Source organism: Fusarium poae, chromosome 1 (genome assembly GCF_019609905.1).
Source record: "Fusarium poae strain DAOMC 252244 chromosome 1, whole genome shotgun sequence".
NCBI classification, from domain to species: domain Eukaryota; kingdom Fungi; phylum Ascomycota; class Sordariomycetes; order Hypocreales; family Nectriaceae; genus Fusarium; species Fusarium poae.
In genome coordinates, this window is record NC_058399.1 from 11,137,315 (window position 1) to 11,156,431 (window position 19,117).

The window sequence follows — 19,117 nt, forward strand, 5'->3', positions numbered from 1 at the left end:
GGAATCGCCATCGACATGGAGCATTTCTGATTCAGCATCAAAGATACTGTCGGTAAATGGTGAGAGGCGTCAGACTATCCGAAATGACCCTCGTGAGCCAAGTATCGTAAGCAGTTGTGTTGGATATGCAGCAGCCATGCAATGTTGTTTGACACTAGGATCGAGCTCCTGTTCTCGGCTTTGGCTTTCTCGGCGTTTTTGACCTTCTCAGCCTTCTTGACGTTCTCCAGTGACATCAAGTTTTGTTCTCTTGGATACTAGCTGGTAGAGCTCTGCGGCATAGTATAGTCGAATATCGTGATGTTGGTACAGTCGGTGACCATGAAGACCATCATCCTTTCAGTGTCTGGGACCAAAAGTATCTCTACCGACGATGGTAGTCGAGCATCATTAGCCAGTGATTTTTCGGACGATACCGACGAGATATGCGAATGGCAATGGCTATACTGCGTATAAAAGCGTCGTATTAACGTCTGCTCTCATCATTAGGCGCATGGTGCCCGAGGCGTTGTGTCACCGTGACCGACCCAGGATATCGCGTAGCAGAACCTGGAACGATGATGCACACTGGATGGGATCGAATTCGCTGAGGCCAATGTTGTCGTTTTTGCCCCGAGACATGTTTAACTCAGCGGTACTAACTTCTAGCCACCTGTGTCGAAATTGCATGCGGCGTAGGCGCACCATCGCTAGGAGGGCGAGATCATGAAACGTCTTCCTTTATGCTGCGATGCTGTCCAGACCAACTGGAGTTTCAAGTGAAGGGGACCCGAAAGCTCTGCGCAACGCCTTGGCTTGTCTGTAATTCAACTTTCCACCACAAGCATCTGCGGCCAATTCCCACACCTCTTCCACTGTCTTCCGACCGTGATTGATGTAATCTGCAAAAACAATGTTTCGGTTCACGTCGACAACTGCAACCTGTATAAGTAGAGGACCCACAGACTCTGTGTCTGTGAAGTATATATCCTTGAAGTCGCAAAGATCAAGTGTCAGAGGTCGTCGTGGTCGTCCTGTACTGGGGACAACAAGTATTTTACGAGTGCCCATGAGAATTCCTGCTGGGCAAAGACCATGCTTCCAAGGCTGCGGCCTTGTTGCATACAGACATGGAAATATGCTTCACAGCCTTGATTGGAGTGGTCAAAACGTCGACACAGAGTAGAGGCCCCAAAATGTCGGTAAAAGTGTATCTGGCTTGTGGGAAGTGCATCTGGAAAACGGTGCTTCGATCTCTGTGGCTCAACCCAGATGGGGGGAGGGGGTCGTCATTATCTTCCGTCTTCCATCGCCGTTGCTTGTGTTGCATTCCAGTCTTCTGTGAAGAGCCCGTTCCGATGTGACAATGCGCGAGGAACGGCGATATTCCAGAGTATTGACCGAGCGCCTGACTTTCTTTCAGTAGGAGTTTCAGCCACTACCATGTTGGAGTCTGTCGGTTGAATAGGATGCGGTGATAGCCAACATCGTGAAGCGGTGACAGTCGAAATGTATTTATTGTTTCTTTCCTGATTTGCTACCCCATCTTGTGCAATTGCTGAATACCTTGTAAGCTTCGTTGGATCACTTTCGATTGTCGGCTTAGAGAATCTATCTTGGGATTGACTGTGGATCGCCTCTTCGAACTCTTGTTTAATCAAGATCTTCGGTCCATAAATCATGCGAGGGTCAAGGATCTGCTGGCCTGTACCCTGTGCCGTTTAGGTGATTGTGTCTGTTGGCTATCATGAGAGCAGTCGATCTTGTGAGTAGGATCTGTAACAGCGTCATGCCCCATCTCCCACATGAAAGTCATTGACGGTCGCCTCGGCTTGGCCCAAGCTAGAGCCAAATTCACGTACAAGAACACGCTTTAGTGAGAGACATTGCGGAGGAAAACTGGCCTGATGTCGTCGTCGGCGAAGCCTGATGGTTCGCTTGAGAATCGTGACATTCATTCGTGATGACACAACATGATAAACAGTTGTCCGTCCAAGACGACTCATGACTCAAAATACTCTTGGTTCGAGTTGAACCGTATGAACAGTATGCTGGCCCAATTGGGCTATAACCTGTTGGTTGTTGCCACCGCACGAATCATCGCAACAGCCTGAGAGGCTGACGCTGTACGTGGGTATGAGAAGAGTGCCAATGAGAAGCAACCTATTCCGTTTGAAGAGCTGCAAACCGTTGATGCATGGTTTGGGAAGTCTGCTAATGCATTGGACCTCATAGCAAATAACAATGTCGTTTCTGACAGTGCGGAGGGATTCTGAATGCGAGGGATTCTAGGTGCCGAACAATAAAGGGTAGATGACCCCCAGATTGCTCTGGTATATAGATATGATTGAGGGACATAGCTCTCTGTAGTTATGCCCGCTGAAGCTCTCCCAACACATCCGAGGAATGGAGCGACTTCAGGCCTATCACCTGCAACCCACTTCACCACATGACTTTAATCGAGTGGTGGTATATGTGAAGTCAGGTACGGTGGAATAGTTGACGAGCATGAATTGAGTCAATGAGCCATGTAATCCATATGGGGAAAGATCGACTGAACAGGGCCATGGCAAGCTGCCATTGCCCCTCTGCTGTGTCGCTTGGTAGTTCGTCGTTCTTTTCAAACATAACACCGGAACCACATGAAAAGGCATGGTGTGCAGGTATCAGCACCTGATTCCTGAGGATTGCGACAGGCACAAGTGAAAAGTACTTCCCGAAACGCCAGGGAAGCCTCGCAAATGCTGTTCATAGAATATCATGTCGACATTAGGACCACTAGAGAACAACTGCAGTTGTCTCCGTGTTGCTGGAAATGGTGTTGTTTGCTGACCAAGGAGTATCGTGTCTCTTTGTCATCGGCAAATCATGCATTGGCACTGGCGCGTGGGTTCAATTCATGGCGATTGTACTTGTCCCACAGGCATGCCTTGCAAGACTTTGGTGGTGGTTTCGAAGTAGCATAGCATGGCACGATTATACCTGTATGTTGATGTCAACATAGAGCCACTGCTAGATCGAGAGCTATATCTGATCAGCAGCAATGTCTGTTGTGAATCAACTAGCGCTTGATATGTAACAAACGTCTCTCAAAGTCCGAGCGGTGTCAATCAGATTGGACGGTTCGATGGTCCTCGCCATTTCGCACGTCCTCCAACGGAATTCCACGTTGCAAGCAGGTTTGATGGTTCGCTCGGAGCAGGTGTCTCTGAAGAAATTCAGTCGTGAAGCAGTTGTAGCTCAGTATTGTATCATATAGCAAGGTCAGACGTGGCTGGATGAGATGCGCTGCTTTGTCGTCGCGCCGCTCTTGTGCGTATCGTGACCATGAGAAATTTGAAGTACTGATAGACATGGAGATAAACTTCAATAGAGGCCACCTTCTTGTCTTGTTCGTTCGGACAAGACTCCGGCTCAATCCCAATTTTCTGGAACAAGTCTATTATCTGTCAGCATAAGTCACTTCTAAATATCATAAAGATAATCGCTTACCTTGATTTTCTTCGCTGGCTGCTGGTTGGAGCGACGGTGAGTGCCGTACTGACCTCCAACAGCGGAGGTAGAAGAACGTGCACCGGTTAATAAGGCCGACAGACACTCAATCCTCTTACATTTGCCATAGCATTTAGACAGCTCCTTATTCCTCCATCCGGCTCAGGTGGTAGGCGTAGATTATGTACAGCCGACGAGCTCTATGGTTGCCATTCGGCTTGGGTTGGAAGTTGAGTTCAAAGGTTGTGATTGTAAAGACCTCGCGCGTTGTCTATGTCTCCGACTGTATAGGTCATTCAAAGACAGGAGGCAAGGAAAAAGTCTTTCGAACGCTTCCCTTCCGATCGATCAGATTATCGAAATCCAGGATTCGAAAGTTCGAAGCTCTGTTCTCGCTGCTCTTAATTCTGGACTGGCTCTTTTGCCAACTTGCAATTTCGGCTGCGACAGAGACTCACTCTGGATTGCGATTCTTCTGGATCAGTCTCCCGGACTTCCAAACCGGCCCATCAGCCAATTTCCAGGACCCTCGGCCACAGTGTTGGGCGTGTTCGAGTGGTGGTATCTTTGGACAGACGATGGATGATATGTTCTGCATCAGCCTGGTAGAGACAAGTCACAGATAGTGTTGCGTGATAGCAATAATCGGAAAGTTGGAGTTTAATCGTGCCAAGCTCCCAGGTCAGGTTCAGGGGCTGGACTCTTGGAGCTTCCTAAGCTGCATTCCGGTCCTGGTCACCGGAAGTGTCTGAACGACTCCGGCCATGTGAGTTGCGAAGTACATTGTGTGTACAGTCCAGGACCACCATGAACTTTGATTCCAGAATCGGCCAGAGGGAGCGTGGTGATAGTATGAACAGACTTTATGCTCTTTAGACCATAGCTCTTAGACTATTTTTTCTATAAACCTAAGACTTAGATCATCTTTTGTGCTATCCACTAGTATACATGTTCTCAAATGTGTCGCGTAAGATTTTGGAAAACGTATAGTGGACTAGGCGGGAAGACATCGGGTTGTGGATGTACTCATCCACAATGGACGCAGGTGCTGGCAAGATCTGTTCATGATCACCAACCTCGCCTAGAATGGGTTGGATAGCACGGATCGTGACCTGTGTCTTGGGTGGGCAGAGTTTGGCGAGGTGCCCTCCAGGCACATCGATGGGAAATGCATGATTCAACGTAACATTGGCGAGTCGGAAAGGCCTGTGTCCAAGATCTGAAGTTGATATTGACGTCTCATCGAGGAAATGTGTTGGGAACATGATGATCAAGTCGATTTGTTTCGTAGGGCCAGACTGAATAATAATCCCAAGATAAAGACTTATACAACTGAGTCCATATGCATCTCGAAATTCACGTTGAACATTCCGTTGGCTCTGGTTGTGGACTGATAACTCATCGACCCTGAGCCTTCCGTTTGAGGAACAGAACTTGGCGCTGATAGACCGATGACCTTTCCAATATGGGTGGTTGTATGGCAGGTAGATCAAATCAGTGATACCCTTGATCTTTGGGGACCCAAGTTCGTCAGTCGGCATTTTTGTAAAGGGTATATTCTCCTGGTGGAGCCTTCATGTTCGTTCGTAGACTCATCAGTATCGCGAATCATTGCGCAGAAGGGGGTAGAACTATCTTTAACAGTTCAATAGCAATACTTTCGAGTAATAGAAGATATGGCTTCTTTGCTTCGGATCTGGTTCGACATCGATCTCAGGTATTGGCGCACATACTTCCCACTTGAGTCGATGGTGAGTTGTCAGGTTTGGAGGCTTGTCCCTCGAGGCCCTCGATTTGATATTGAACTGCTTGTTGTTCAAACTGACTTCGAGACTCATCCTTCAGAGAGGTTTCGATACACAAGACAAGACATGGCTGGCACCAATGATGGGAACACGGTGCTTGGGAGGCCTTCTGCTTGTCTTGCTGATTGTCCGTTTGTTCGACAATTGACCTGCTGTTTGGTAGAGGGTTTCTAACACTCCCCCACAAGCCAGAATTCCTCCGTTGTTCTTTCATTCAAAAGTGAGGGAATCTACACTGATTCAGTTGCTCCTCTTTCTTCGTGAATCACGGTTGATTGAGAGAGTCGGGGAGATCGTCTTGACAAGAGGGACACTGCTTCATGGCTGGGATGGATACAGTGTCTACTTTTTGAGTGTCTTGGCACGTTTGGCGACCTTTTCGTACAAGAGCGTGGTAGTCGTGGTTGCATTAGCAATCATCTTGAAAACCCCGTCCGTAGCAGTCATGTGGTTAGCGACAATTGTCGGGTCGCGAACCGTACAGCTTAGTACAACAACCCAAGTATAATATATAAAGAGGGGGGTGTCGTATTTGCAAGACGGTATCGAGTCTAAAGATTCTTCCAATGTCTTGGTTGTGATGATAATAATAGCGCAGAGAGAATGTAAAGAGGCCAAACACAGGCATGAATAGCACAATCAATCGCGTTGGATGGCAGCAGGCTGATCAATGAGATAATTCAAAGCCCTTTGCCCGACGTTGGAGGTTGTTGTCGAGGAGTGAACACCCTTGGTCAGTACACCATCGGCGTCTTGCCAACCAACATCAGCAAGCGGCATGGCCCAGTTCAATCCGAGGTACTGATCTGCGAGCTGGATTCTGCTTAGCGAGAAGGTTTTTTTGTTGCTTCGGCTTCTTTGTCTAAGATGACCTTAGCAACAGATCTGGGATTGACCCTGAGTCATGCATCCCACCCTCGTAGGCCGGCCTTCCCAATGTTGGTCGTCTTCGGCAATCTGGATTGATACCACGGGAGATTGCGTTCTCAAAACCATCGGGTGGAACGATTCGAAAACCACTATGGTGATTACAGCGGGCGCCTTTTCCCTGCCTGCTTTCTCTCACTCCCACTATCGTGGTAAGGGATAGCTAAACCTTTTGCGGAGAGGTCCTGATGCATGACTTAGTAAGGGTTCAGAAACAAACAATACAGAAAACAACTTACAACAGCTTCAATAGAGCCAGAGGTCTCCCTTCATGGCGCCGACTTTGAATGCCAAGGAATTACTGACGTGGTGAATTTCTGTCGCTACAAATGATCTCCAAATGTGGTAAAAGGTCAGGCAGGATATGATCCGCCAGGAAGTCTGTCTCTTTCGTGGCCAAGCGGATGGTCTTCTTGTGAAAGAGAATGTCGGGAAGTGGTAGTCCGGGCTCATAACCACATGGAATAGAAGGAGGAAGACGACTGTTCATAATAACCCTCAAATGTGAACGCCTCAGTTTGTCTTGTCGACAATTGGGGTTTCGTGATAGCTAGCGCATCGCGGCTCATGGGAGCCAAACATCCCTCGGCCTGCAAGGTTCAGCAGCGATGGTATCAAAGTCTGATACTGACTTTGTCCCTGATTTTGTGTATGAGGGATGGTAAGGAGAAGAAGCAGAAACTGCTGTTTTATTTCCAACTCATAGGTTTGGCCACTGTGTTGGAGACTAAGCCTCGCGATATGGAATCGGAGATGATATGTCATCTAGGAATCAGACACAGTTGGTCAGTATACCCGTCGAAGGGTACATGGAGGAGCTGGACTAGTTCGGGTGCCATTACATCTTCAACATCATCTTCAGTGTCCGAAGAGAAGGTATTGGCTTGCGCAAGATCAATTGACGTGATCAAGTAGGGCCCAACAGTTGGCATTTGGATTCTCAATGCACAACAATCGGAGGGCTATACGTCGTCATTGACCTCGTTGTTCTGACAATCAAGTTGCAATGGATTGTATGCCGTCGTAATCGCCAGCTTGTATCAAAACTGCTTCCAAAGTCTCGGTATGTTCAATCTCGGTGTGGGTGTCTCGTCGACAGGTTCCCATCCTGTCTCATCCGGACTTTCCCGAGCATATTCTGACATTGGATAACCAATCTATAGAGTTCGCGCTGCTTTGACTTTGGTAGTCAGATGATCGGTGTTGGCGTTCCTCCGATTGTAATGGGCGAATATAGGCAGGATAACTCTGTTCAAATCCTCCATCGAGAACCCTTCGATGAAATCCTGTTCAGTAACGCAGATGATGATTCCGAAGAAATACGAGAATGTTGAAGGTTAATTTCGTGGCTCGTATTCTCGTGCCTGGGTGGTAGAGTTCGAGGGCTCTCCTGAGGTCTAGCCATTGAGTCAAATATTGGTGACCCTTTCGTTCGCTCCCGGGTAGCCCGAGTTCTCAGAAGGATTGTCTGGAGTTGGTTATTATTCCCATCTAGATCAATTTGCGTGAAGCAACTATCATGGTGCTGGGTTTGCGTTGCAAAAATCTCCGGAAAATTGAGAATATCCCATAGGGTAACTTCGCTGATATGGACAGAAGACAGGACCACGAGGATCCCCGCCGTTGATCTCTCCCTTTCTCCTCTCATTCTACCCCTTGAGTAATATCTACCCCTCCTTCCACCCCTCGAGTTATCTTCTCACATTTGAGGGTATCTCATGTTCATTTGTTGTAGAAACGCCTCATGCTTCTGAGATAGGAGTGGCTTTGTTAATGCGATCAGTCATTGCTCAAGAGGCCATTCGAGAGTAGTGTGTCGAGTGCGAGGGTTCGCGGCTGAACTTCATCGACAGCAATTTTGACAACTCGATTCCATTTTGTTGAAGACCAATGTTAGAGGCCGGAGATGTGTTTCATGGTATGCCGGTTTGCCGTTGAGGATCGATAGTATCAACATCCATGTGTAATATCGCACATATTAAGATGCTTTGTGCAGTTGTTCTAGAAGTCTCTCCTATTTCATTGCTCGGGGCTTGAGAGTTATAAAGCAACGTGTACACTTTCTCCGATGGCCCTCGCTTAACTTTGACGTCTCCTGATGGGACGCATGTTCGGCACTCTCTTCAGTATTCTCCTGGAATACACCCACGAGGTGGCCAGTCTTTCTCGTTTTCAGTCCGGCAATCTCGACCTGGTAGGTCTCTGTGAATGGTGGATAAGATTATAACTCCGTTAAGTAGTAGCTGCTGTCCAAACAATAGTCGAGGGGCTTCCTCTACCAAGGGATGGTTCTACCATCGCAAGATTTTGTGCGCGCTGCTCTGAACTGGTCTCAGTGCGTTCCAAACTCCAGTCAAAGTTTGCTTTGTCGACTTCCGAAGAATACTTGGTTCTGTTGCCCTGGACCCCCTCGTATTGTCTCGACGTAGTACTGGTTCCCATTCGTCTCTCCATTGGGGAGCCACTGCAACAATGACATGACCGGAGTTTCTCGATCTCCGGATTTTTGCCAATCTTTAGAGGAAAACAAGCCAAACGAAGCAGTTGCAGGAAAATGAAGAGAAATGATAGACATTGCCTCAATTCGTAGCAGTAGGCAATCGAGAGACGCTTCATTCATGGTTTCGTCCATAATGTCGATGAACATAACAGAGGATGACACCACAAGTATCGGTGTTGTATTGGAAGCTGGTAACGGCGTGTCATGTCCTCGGGTGCGCTGCCAATCAAGGTGTTACTTGGTACGTTGATCAGGTTGCCCATGGAAAGATTCAGCAGTGCAAACTTCTTTCCAGCTCTCATCCTTCTCGTCTCGGATGTCTTCGATGAAAGCTCCCTTGTTGTTGTGAATAGACAGACGGGAATGGTCCACGGTAAGCATTAATCTGGAAAATGGCTGAAGAAGATGATGGTCGTATTTCCAAGACGGCTGTTGTCAGGATGCGTTTTACGTTTTCTTTTGATGTTTGTGGTGACATTATTGTGGGTATTTGCGGTAACGTACAACAGCGACTGGAAGGAAGAGCGATATGCAAAATGAAAGGGAGACAAAGTTCTGATGTGTAGGTAGATAAGGCTAGACCACTCTGGCGCTTCAATATCTCACGATCAACTAGGTCCGATTGCGAGACTGAACAATGCCACGAAGCTGTCCTGATTCAACCGGTCTTCAATATGTCAGAAACAAATCCTCTTTTCCTGCTCATGCCTTCGCAACTGTGCGGCGATTGACTGTACTGTTCCGATGTAGCTTCGCTGTGTCTTAGCAAAGATCTGCTGTGTCTCATTCGAGTATCGGTATCCTGATCGAACAAGCGCAGAGACTTGTGAAGTTCTGCAAAATCAATCTCCTTCTAAGACATGCTGACTAGCTTGCATGAAAGACGATTCCCCGATCGAAAAGCTTCTCGTTTCTCCCCTGCGTCCTGTGAACGTCAATCTCCTGTCCAGTTTGGTCTCCAGTTCCAACTCATCATTGTCGGCAGGTGATCTTCACTCTTTTCCCAAACTGTGCCTCGTATCGCCTTTTCTGCAATCTCCATCCGAGAAAATGTTCCGGTGCCTGTATTTCGGTGGAGGATAGGCATTTTGATTGCTGTTTATGTTTTCATCGCGCTCAACCCCTCCCATTGGGGTCAGTATACTCGTGCCTCTCAGCCTCAGTAACCCTATTCATATACCGGCGCGAAAGGTGTACGCCTGGGTATCCGTGCATAACTGATGCGCTTTATAATCCGAGGGAAGCTTCCCTTATCCTTATCTGATGTTGTGATGCAAGTGTTACTTAAGCCTCTTGGTAACACCTCTGTAAGATCCCTTCCCGCTATTGTCATAGTTGCTGGCACGACTGATTAGGGTACCACTGACTCTTCGCTGTGAGGTGTGAACGAAGTCATCCTGCGAAACGACTGCATCAGTAAGACATTGCTTAGTAGTTCATTGGAGAACAGGAATTTGAGCCTCATTATAGCATAGAAGTACAAGGTCCAAAGAGACGATCTGCAGGCTACCGCAAGGTGCCCTCGGTTCTTCTCAACTCCCCATACTCAGTTCCGGGGGTCGTCTCCCAGAGCGTGCCACCAGAAGCATGGAATGTGTAAACTCCCGTGTCAGAATCATATCCAACACGCTTCATTCCTGCAGGAAGCTGGCCCTCATCTCTGTCGAACGGCTCTCAAGGTGAAATATGGTGCGTAACTACCAGATAATAAGGGTGCAGCGCTAACATCCTCATCCTTTTTCGATACCCTGTTCTTCAGCTGTGATATATATGGGGCAGTAGAGTTGTGTCCTTGCTACGAAGGGAGGCACACTCATGCGATCGATAGCCCGCCTTCCACATGAGAATGAGCGGAGAGATAGGGTTGTGGAGAGGGTTTCAAAGCAAGAGTTCTGTCATGGCAATGAAGCCGTCAAGCGTCAGAAAGGCCAGCTTGTGAGCTGCCAAAGTTTCTGGCTCTGTTGTGCCAGGTGTAGGATTTCAGTCAACGTGAATTCCTTGGGTTGTTCGTAATATGTCTGTCATCCTTTACACAGCTTTCCCTGGAGTTTTTGTGTAGCTGGGTTGAGGCCCTCATCGGACGTCTTTAAAGGTCGTGTAGACACTATTGTATAAAGAAGACTAATCGTGAAAATGATGAGTGAGGGAGAATAAAGGTTGAGACTCCAACGCGTAGTGAGCCTTTGTGTCCCAAATGGCAGCACAGTCTCTGACTGGGCCATCAAGTCAGCTTTGTGTGTAATGTTGGTTGAAGTTTCGCGTCTCCATGTTGACAAACCCTCATGTTGACCACGCAGCAAAAACTATAGAACTTATGAAGTTCAGTTAAGTTCAATAGTGTGTCGATACATTTGTCCAACATGATCGAAAATTGCAACCTGACCCTGTCTCCTGACGGCGACTGGTCAGTTAAGGCCAGCATCTGGATCGATGCCGACTTCGATGAGTTCTCCGTATGTCATCCTTGTGGCAGACTCAAAAGGCCATCGGACGCGTGTTGAGTGAGGGCAAGCGACTCCATTGACATGGAAGGTGTACATCTGCGCATATGAATACTGACAGATACGCCCCACGCCCGAGAGACCACAACAGGTCAAGTCGACTGTCGAACGCGACGAGTGAAGAATTTTCGAAATGAAAGCGAACTTTCGAAGCCGTCGCTATTCTGGCTTGTTGTTTCATTCTTGCTCTGAACGATGCGAGATGTCGAGGGCTGAGGTGAGATCTGAAGACATTTGGGTGTGGTCTTGTTTCGTCATGAAGAGATAGATCTGGCCAAAGATGAGTGACAACAGCATAACTTTGTCAATTCGGACAATTTAATCAAGACGATCTCTGCGATCTTGCTGTCATTCCGTCGAAGAGGATGGCGTACAAACATTGCAATCTTTGCAACCATCAAGAAATCGATGGTTGGCAGCATAAGAGACAAAAGTGTTAGGCCAGTTTATGATGCTTAGGCCAGACTCTTATGTTCTTCATGTTTCTGCGCCAAGTCGGCCACTTCTCTCAATGCCCAGTGGTAGTAGATAAGCCCTTGCATCGGCGCTTCATCTTGATCACAAGAACAAACTCCATGCCGAGTCTACTGCTTCGATCATGTGCATGGAGGATCACGTTGACGCCGGGATCGAATTTGTTGACGATAGCAGCGAGGGTAATTTAAGCCGTCAAACCCCAGTGCGTTGATATTGGCGAGGGATTCGCACTCAAACATCTTGCATTCGCCGTGATCCTTCGTAGACTTGTTGACTCGTGGTGATATGTATGTTTAGTCACACACAAGCCGCCGAGTCTCAAATGATTAGACTTTGCCATTAATGCCTGTATCTGATTGTCTCCTAAGATCCAACCGCCATCGAACCAACATAAACTTTTTATTCATGCCTGGCCATGATGTTGGACAGCATGATAAAGTCTGCAATTGCATCATGCCAGTTCCATACTAGATCTGACAGGGCATAAAGGCAAGTCGCGTATGCAAGACTGTGCCAGTAATAGTTGTGTTTGCTTAATGTCTACCCCAGTGCGGTGGTCACGTCCATGTAGATGGCTGTCTGGATACATGACGGGGAATATAACCTCCAGGTCTAGCGGGAACCACATGCTCCAGGATTTTCTCAAAAGGAGGGAATCGTTGGATCACTCAGCTGGTTCTTTGACAAATTCCAGGGTTCTGTTTTTCGAAACCACTTCATCGGGCTCACCCAGTTTGATGGGTTCGGAAGAAATTTGACATCATTATCAGCAGCCACGGCAGGCGTGAACTTGCCAACGATGGCATTTGGGTTGCCAACGACAACTTCAGCCACTATAGAGAAGACCTATCAGCGCTGCGAATAGATATGGGTGGCCCGTAGTTGGGCATAGATCCAGCTGGATCTTAGTCGAGGGGCAGGATCGAGGTAGTTCCAAAGCACTGGTAGGCTGCCATAACATAGGCCAGCCCTGGGGTTGCTTTGATCTGGCCCAGATCCGCAAGTTGTCGAAGGCACATAGATAGGGAATGCCCGGTTTGGTAACCTGGTAGCTGGAAAACGGCTGCTTCTGGACTCTCTTCGTCTTCTCCATCACGAGCTCGGCCGCCTGACCTGAAGGGGCACCGTGTAGGCGCGTGTGGTACTCTGCTGTCGCCTTGAGCCATGCCGATCAAGCAAGGTTGTAACCAGAATTTCCTGCTCGTGTGATGCTGTTACTACCATTGGTGTGTTACTGATCAGCAAATGATGAGCATTGGTCTAAAGATCACACGCTCGCCGATCATAGTGATCCAGGGAAAATAAACTCATAATGTTTCTTTATTCTTCTGGAGCGTTGTTGATAAAGTCTGGGACGCTGTTCGTTTCTGAGGCTTCGGTGAGATCGTTGGAATCGGGTTTAGGTGACAAATTCACGCTGGGATACGCTGGGATACTCTTCTTCTGCTTTCTTCAGCTTGTCTATACCCGAGCTTTTGATACAAAGTGCTTGTCGACCCTAAGTGTATATGTTGCTGTTTCGATCCAGGCGCTCCACCAGAGCCTCTTTGCGAATTCTCCGAGGCCCCGAGCGGTCCATACTTCTGATGGGTCCTTGTTTCAGTCTCCTGAAGATATTTGGTATGGGACTTCTTGAGTCTCCCATTGACCAATTCCCCGTGTGGTATCGTTTCTCAATGATGAGTATAGCGGCGGGGAGCTTGGATAAGACTGGAGCAATGGTGGAGGGGTCAATATCCTCTTTCTATGTGCCTCGCATGACGCTGTTGGCTATCACGGCTCTGTCTTCATGGAGAAGCGTGTAAAACACAGTTACTTCTCTTGTGTGCCAAAGTGGCATGCAATCCAGAATATCGTGGCCCGGCTATATCTGCTCGAAGCTGACCTTTTGGTACGGAAAGCCATTGATCTTCCAGATGCCGATGCCGTGCGCATTGTAGACGGTCTCGGGTGGTTGGAGCGTATGGTATGCCTCCAGCATGGTGTAGGGAATAAGTCGTGTATGTTTGGATTGAGGGGCTCGCCGCTCATCTCACCGTAATGATCGTAGTCATTGTGGTTTTGTAAACATTGGCAGCAATTGAAAAGTCACCAGGTCTTCGTCTCCGTCTCCGTCTCCGTCTCCAACGAAACTCCTGTCTCTCTGATTGCAAGTACCATCCAATTCATGATCGATATCGCCGTTGGACCCCCTATTAGCTGATGCCAGATAGTCCCTTATGACCGTTAAGTCTCGGTCATACGGGTTCCATATCAGCACAATCGTGTCAGGTGTGATTCCTGACTTGATGATGCTTTTGGCGAACTCGTGTAATTGGACTTCGCCGTTGCCCAACGTCCACAGAAACATATAAAGGTTTGGCTTTACAAGGAGGATGCCTCTAGCTTCAACTTCGTGCGTTGAACCTGAGTGAGCTTTACATTAAGATCCAACCCCAACTCAGTGTTTCTGATGACATTTTGCAACCGTTCGTTCTTAAGCAAGTAGGAATGACTCATCGTCGTCCTCCTAAGCGGCGTTGTCTTCGTCTGATTCGTCGGCAGAGACCAACCCAGACGATAAACACGACTGCCGTATGTAAAGGACACGGCGAATGACGCTTCAAGATAGACTCAGACTTGAGGGCCTCAATAGGCTTTAGAGTCTTTCAGTCCATTGTGTTTGGCGGGTCATAGACAGTGCCCACTGCACGTCTGCGAGGTAGGGTAGGCCTTACTTCACGGGTCGTGCGAGATCGCGCCAATAGATATTCACACCCAGAACATTTCTGGCATGTGTTCCAGAATGTTTTGTGTTAGCAGAGCACGCATACATAAGTATATGTTTGGCTGCCGTGGAAAAGAAGTTCCGTCAATGGTACTTGGTCCATTCAACGTGACTTATGTGATAAAACAAGTCATTGTCGAATCAGTGGCGTCTGCCATAAACGATTGTCGCATTCGTCAACATTAAAGCTCAGATGTTAGAAGGTTCGCATGTCCTTTTCTGTGTGTCCCAGGATGGCTGCCCAGTCTTATATCTGGCAAGTTTCGTCTTCGTGTTCTTCGCTATGGGAAGTCTAATCCTCGATGACCAGGAACTCGAAGATGTTTTGACTCCAAAATCTGGCTCATATGACAGAATCTGGGACTTTTTGAGAAGACGACCATAGGACCTGGTGGTCCAGTCTTGCTTTCGTCTCGTCGTACAATTCGTCTTGAATCACAACAGAATCTGTTCGACCACTGTCAGAGACTCAGCCAACAACCCAAGGTCTTCCAGTCCGCTGGAGTTTCGACATCTGATCAGGGATGGTGTAGTGTCCAGGCCATATTGGCAAGAGTTTGTTGTTTCACAGCTTGAAACCTTGGTTCATCTCTCGAGATGATAGCGGCTTGAAGATCCATTGTGAATAGTCTTCAGATCTGGAATGTGCGCCGCTAGGAGGTCTGTGTTGTTCTGAATGTTGAAAATAGTCGGATAAAGATACAGTAAACTGTGTAATCCTCAGACACTAGGTGACTCCAGCTATATCTGTCCCGGCGCTGGTTTTACCAGGATTGCTGGGGGTAGCGGAAAACTGGTGTGGGATGCAGATTGACGGCGCATACGAGGTCTTGTCCTATAGGGTCATGGTACTGCAAGGAGCTGGGTAGGTTGAGGGAGGTAGGTCGAGAGATATATCACCTGGTTCCCATTCCAGATTGGCATTAAGCCGGGGATAGGGTTATCGGGGGACACCTGTCTAAACTCAACCTCCTGGATCAAGAAGATAGTGTTTCATTCACCCCACAAACGTTCTGCGTCTATCATGACCTTGTCAAGATGCCCTTGGTCTCCGCGAGGCGAAGGTTCTTTCGACACAACATCGATATAGCATCATGCGTCGTAGTGCATCAACGAAGTCTTGACGCGTAGGGATTAAGTCAAATGGGATGCGGTCAAGGACGCTGAACTCGAATGTTGCGTCTCAAGTGAGAAAGACAATATTTCTGAACGAGGCACTGCCGAGTAGTGCAAGCTTTTCTCTCCATCTTCCAGCCCCGCGGAAAATGGAACTGTGATGGGGACCCGGCAGTACAAGAAAGAATGGGCGTATCCGATCACATAAACGTGGGATTGCAACTCCGAGGGAATTGCTGGTCTTCTTGAAGGACGCGGGAATAAAATGATGTGTGAAGTAGGTGGATGATGACAATTGATTGTAAACTCGATAAAATGCTGGCATTCCGAACATTCTGGTAGGCCACGTCCTTTTCCGAGAGGTATCACCTCCTGCGCTGTGGTATTTCTAAGAATACCCTTGGGGAGTCGGCGTGGTCAAGTCTATCAGGAAGGATACGGTCTTCAATGTCAAAATACAGCTTGGCAAGAGTTTTGCGGCGTAGCTTTCCCACATTTTGGGAAGGTTCTCAGGTATTGTCTGTCAGCAGCAGAGATTCCACAACAGTTGACAGGAAGTCCAAGCTCCTGTTTATCACGGTCGTGGTTGTTGAGGGAGTGTCAAACTTGACACTCATCCGAGGAAGGCTTACAGGTTGGGATGCCTTAGGTAGGTGAGTGTGTTTGCTGGTGCCAAGAGATGGAACGCGGTAGCCTCCTCCAGATCACTTGTCGACTCAGTGCCTTTGCCATCGTCACCTCTGGACAGCTAAATTTCTCACATGTGCTGTTTGTCGGAATTAACTTGTCGGGCTCTGGTTTACGAAACACGACGCTGAATGTGTGCAGGTCGAGCCAGTAATGTACTATCCATGGCCAGGTCTGGTTGGGCGACGAATAGGAGCGACAGACACTGCTGAGAGAGAGATCTGGTGCGGGCTTCGGTCTGGGCACCAGCACGATGTGCGTCCAGCCCAGGTGTCCCACGTAAGTCCTACCCAGAGAATATCGTCGCTGTGCAACATTTGGGAAACATCCTCTATCGGGCGAAGGCGATGATACTTCCACTCAAAAAGGGTTTCGAAGTGCTGTAGGTCCCACACCAAGAGTTTGATTGTTCCCTTTTCGGGGTTTCCCAGTGCATGGGAGACTGTCTCGATGGCAGTCCAAATCATGTGTCCCTCGTCGGGCACCTGGTACCGGAGCTCCCTTATCCAGATTGGACATAAAGTCTGAGGTTTCTTCTGGTGTGCATGTCGCGACTATCTCAGAGGAGAAGGCGAAACCTGGGCAATAGTGAGATCATGACCTTCGAACAGTTTCTTCGGTCTCAATATTATGCGCGCCTTCTTCAGTCAAGTACATCCGACCAGGACATATGAAGCACGAGGTCATTCTCAGCTCCTTAATAGATGTGAACTTCGGTTGTTCAATCGTGCATTTCTCTTTCAGAACGACTGCTCCAGCTTATGTATTGAAGGATATAGATAAGGCGCGGAGTCTGGTTAGTTCGTGAGATGCGGAGCATGGGAAAGGCTCGACCGAATTCATGATTTCTGTGCTTACGGAGACAGTGTCCCAGAACTTGACCCCAGAGTTGTGATTGATGAAATCCATAGTGATTTGAATTGACACTAAGCTCAGGATAGAGGGAGACAATGAGGCCTCAGAAAGTGAGGAAACCCAATGATGAATAATTTCAACATAAAGCTTGGCTCTGGGTTTCAAATAATCCCCTGTGCTGTAGTTTCGGTAAAGTGACTGTGTCGGCGGCCATGATGCGGCCTCGACGGATCATCAGCCAGACACCGATTACCTGCAGTGCAGTGTTCAGAGACATGGGATCTCATGGGAGTGGGTACAGAGTTCGGGCTGGGAGTACGACAATATGTATGGGGCATAACGGCCTGCTCCAACATCTCATCGACTGACCCATTTGCTATCCTCGATGGAGCGAATAGTGGTAGTAATTGGGGAGATGATCTTGGCGTGGGCTGTACCAACCAGGGTACAGGTAATACAGAGCCTGACAACTCCAATTGCTAAAGGGAAAGGTCGGTGGAATGGAGATGAACCAAATCATTAGGCCACTTTATGATATTTGTATCATACGTCTTAGGTTATTTATTTTTCCAAGACCAGCTTAGACCTTGGTTGTGGGCAAAGTGAGGCGGTCATCTGATCGGACAGATCTTCAACCGGGATGCAATTGTGGCCAACATTCAACTGGGCCAGTGACCTGGCGGTGCTCCCGGGAGTCCATCGAGAATCTATCGAGACAGGGAGATTCCTCATATGGAGACGAGAACGACAGGAGCTTCGATCTCCGAGAGGCTTGCGTGTGTCAGTTGGCGTCGTCATATCAATCTAAGAGAGGCGATATCTTGACCAGCACTCGATTGACGTCGAGACTTGAGGAAAACAGGTTTGTCGAGCAATGGTCAAAACGACAAAGGATACCCGTTGTGCTGACTCTTGGCTTCCCGTTGATTGAACCCATGCATCTGGAATGCAGTAGGCTGACGACATTTGCATGAGTTGTCCCGATTGTCTCTTTTAACCGAGCATTCTCAGCCTGAAGCTGTTGGTGCAGATTGAGGCCTCTCAGCTGACTCCTGCACGATATCGCTAGGTTGAGATGATCGAATGTCAAGGGGACTGAACGTGCCAGCAGTCGTCTGTGGGTTGTGTCAGTATGCTTATCTGTAAAAATAAGTTCCACTTACCGTTCGTTGCGAAAGACAAATGTCGCAATACTTGCGATTTCGCAGGGCGAGAAGATTCGGGTCCGGTGGTTTCGGTAGGGCATTCGCTGTGCTTGATCTTGCGCGCGCCATGAAAGAAGGGTCCCTTGTACTTCTTGGCGATGTACGCTTCACCAACAACGGAGAACGCAAATCTCAAGTCGTCCATCGTATAGTAATAGTGGGCAGTGTTCCCAAAGACGTACTCCTTATAGGATGAGGTGTTGTCGTGCATTGATCGTTAAGTCGAAGTGATACAACCCGCTGTTTCTGTCCAGGTATGGCTGTTGATTGGAATGCTTGCCATCTGAGTGCGCGTTGATAAAGGATAACTTCGACTTCACCGATCCCAAAATTGGGTATCTGTACTCACCAAACTACAGCAATATGGCATCTCGCCATGCATTTGAATCCAAGTTGTAAGGAACCATGACCCAAGATCGCAAAGAAATTATCGCGAGATGGAGACGCCATGGGTGCGGGACCTGGGGTTCAAATAATGTCGCCGGTTGCGAGATAGATCAGGTCGGTCTGGAAACGCTGATACATCAAGCGGTATTTGTGTCGAAATCGAAGGCTACAGGCACTGGCGCAGGTATCTCCATCCATCGATAATGTTGTTATCAGCGAATAAGTCTGGCCGTGAAGTTCGTTGTTTGCTCGGCGCGCAGCGGCAACCAGAGTATAGGTATAATAACTGCATAAATCGATGTCTTGAGTTATAAAATATTAGTCCCAGAAGGGTCGCCACGCTGGATCCATGATGTACGATGCCTTCAGGCGATTGGGTTCTGGGGCTAAGACTGGATCTGCGAAGCCATTCGACGGTT

General features: G+C 48.2%; 5 protein-coding genes across 5 annotated transcripts; all 5 read right to left on the reverse strand.

Annotated features, from left to right (window-relative positions):
- Positions 1-720: 720 nt before the first annotated feature.
- Positions 721-1,050, reverse strand: FPOAC1_003622 (uncharacterized protein; the record flags this gene model as incomplete). The annotated part of the gene is made up of 1 exon (XM_044848181.1): positions 721-1,050. The coding sequence occupies one exon, from the start codon at positions 1,048-1,050 to the stop codon at positions 721-723; it is 330 nt and encodes a 109-aa protein (XP_044714097.1).
- A 3,353-nt stretch (positions 1,051-4,403) lies between these two features.
- Positions 4,404-5,012, reverse strand: FPOAC1_003623 (uncharacterized protein; the record flags this gene model as incomplete). The annotated part of the gene is made up of 1 exon (XM_044848182.1): positions 4,404-5,012. One exon carries the CDS (start codon positions 5,010-5,012, stop codon positions 4,404-4,406), a length of 609 nt encoding a protein of 202 aa, XP_044714098.1.
- A 7,311-nt stretch (positions 5,013-12,323) lies between these two features.
- Positions 12,324-12,847, reverse strand: FPOAC1_003624 (uncharacterized protein; the record flags this gene model as incomplete). Its single annotated transcript, XM_044848183.1, has 2 exons — positions 12,324-12,514; positions 12,727-12,847. 2 exons carry the CDS (start codon positions 12,845-12,847, stop codon positions 12,324-12,326), a joined length of 312 nt encoding a protein of 103 aa, XP_044714099.1.
- A 154-nt stretch (positions 12,848-13,001) lies between these two features.
- Positions 13,002-13,662, reverse strand: FPOAC1_003625 (uncharacterized protein; the record flags this gene model as incomplete). Its single annotated transcript, XM_044848184.1, has 2 exons — positions 13,002-13,124; positions 13,567-13,662. The coding sequence occupies 2 exons, from the start codon at positions 13,660-13,662 to the stop codon at positions 13,002-13,004; spliced, it is 219 nt and encodes a 72-aa protein (XP_044714100.1).
- A 4,530-nt stretch (positions 13,663-18,192) lies between these two features.
- FPOAC1_003626 (uncharacterized protein) lies at positions 18,193-18,522 on the reverse strand (the record flags this gene model as incomplete). Its single annotated transcript, XM_044848185.1, has 2 exons — positions 18,193-18,221; positions 18,270-18,522. The coding sequence occupies 2 exons, from the start codon at positions 18,520-18,522 to the stop codon at positions 18,193-18,195; spliced, it is 282 nt and encodes a 93-aa protein (XP_044714101.1).
- Between the last annotated feature and the right edge of the window lie 595 nt (positions 18,523-19,117).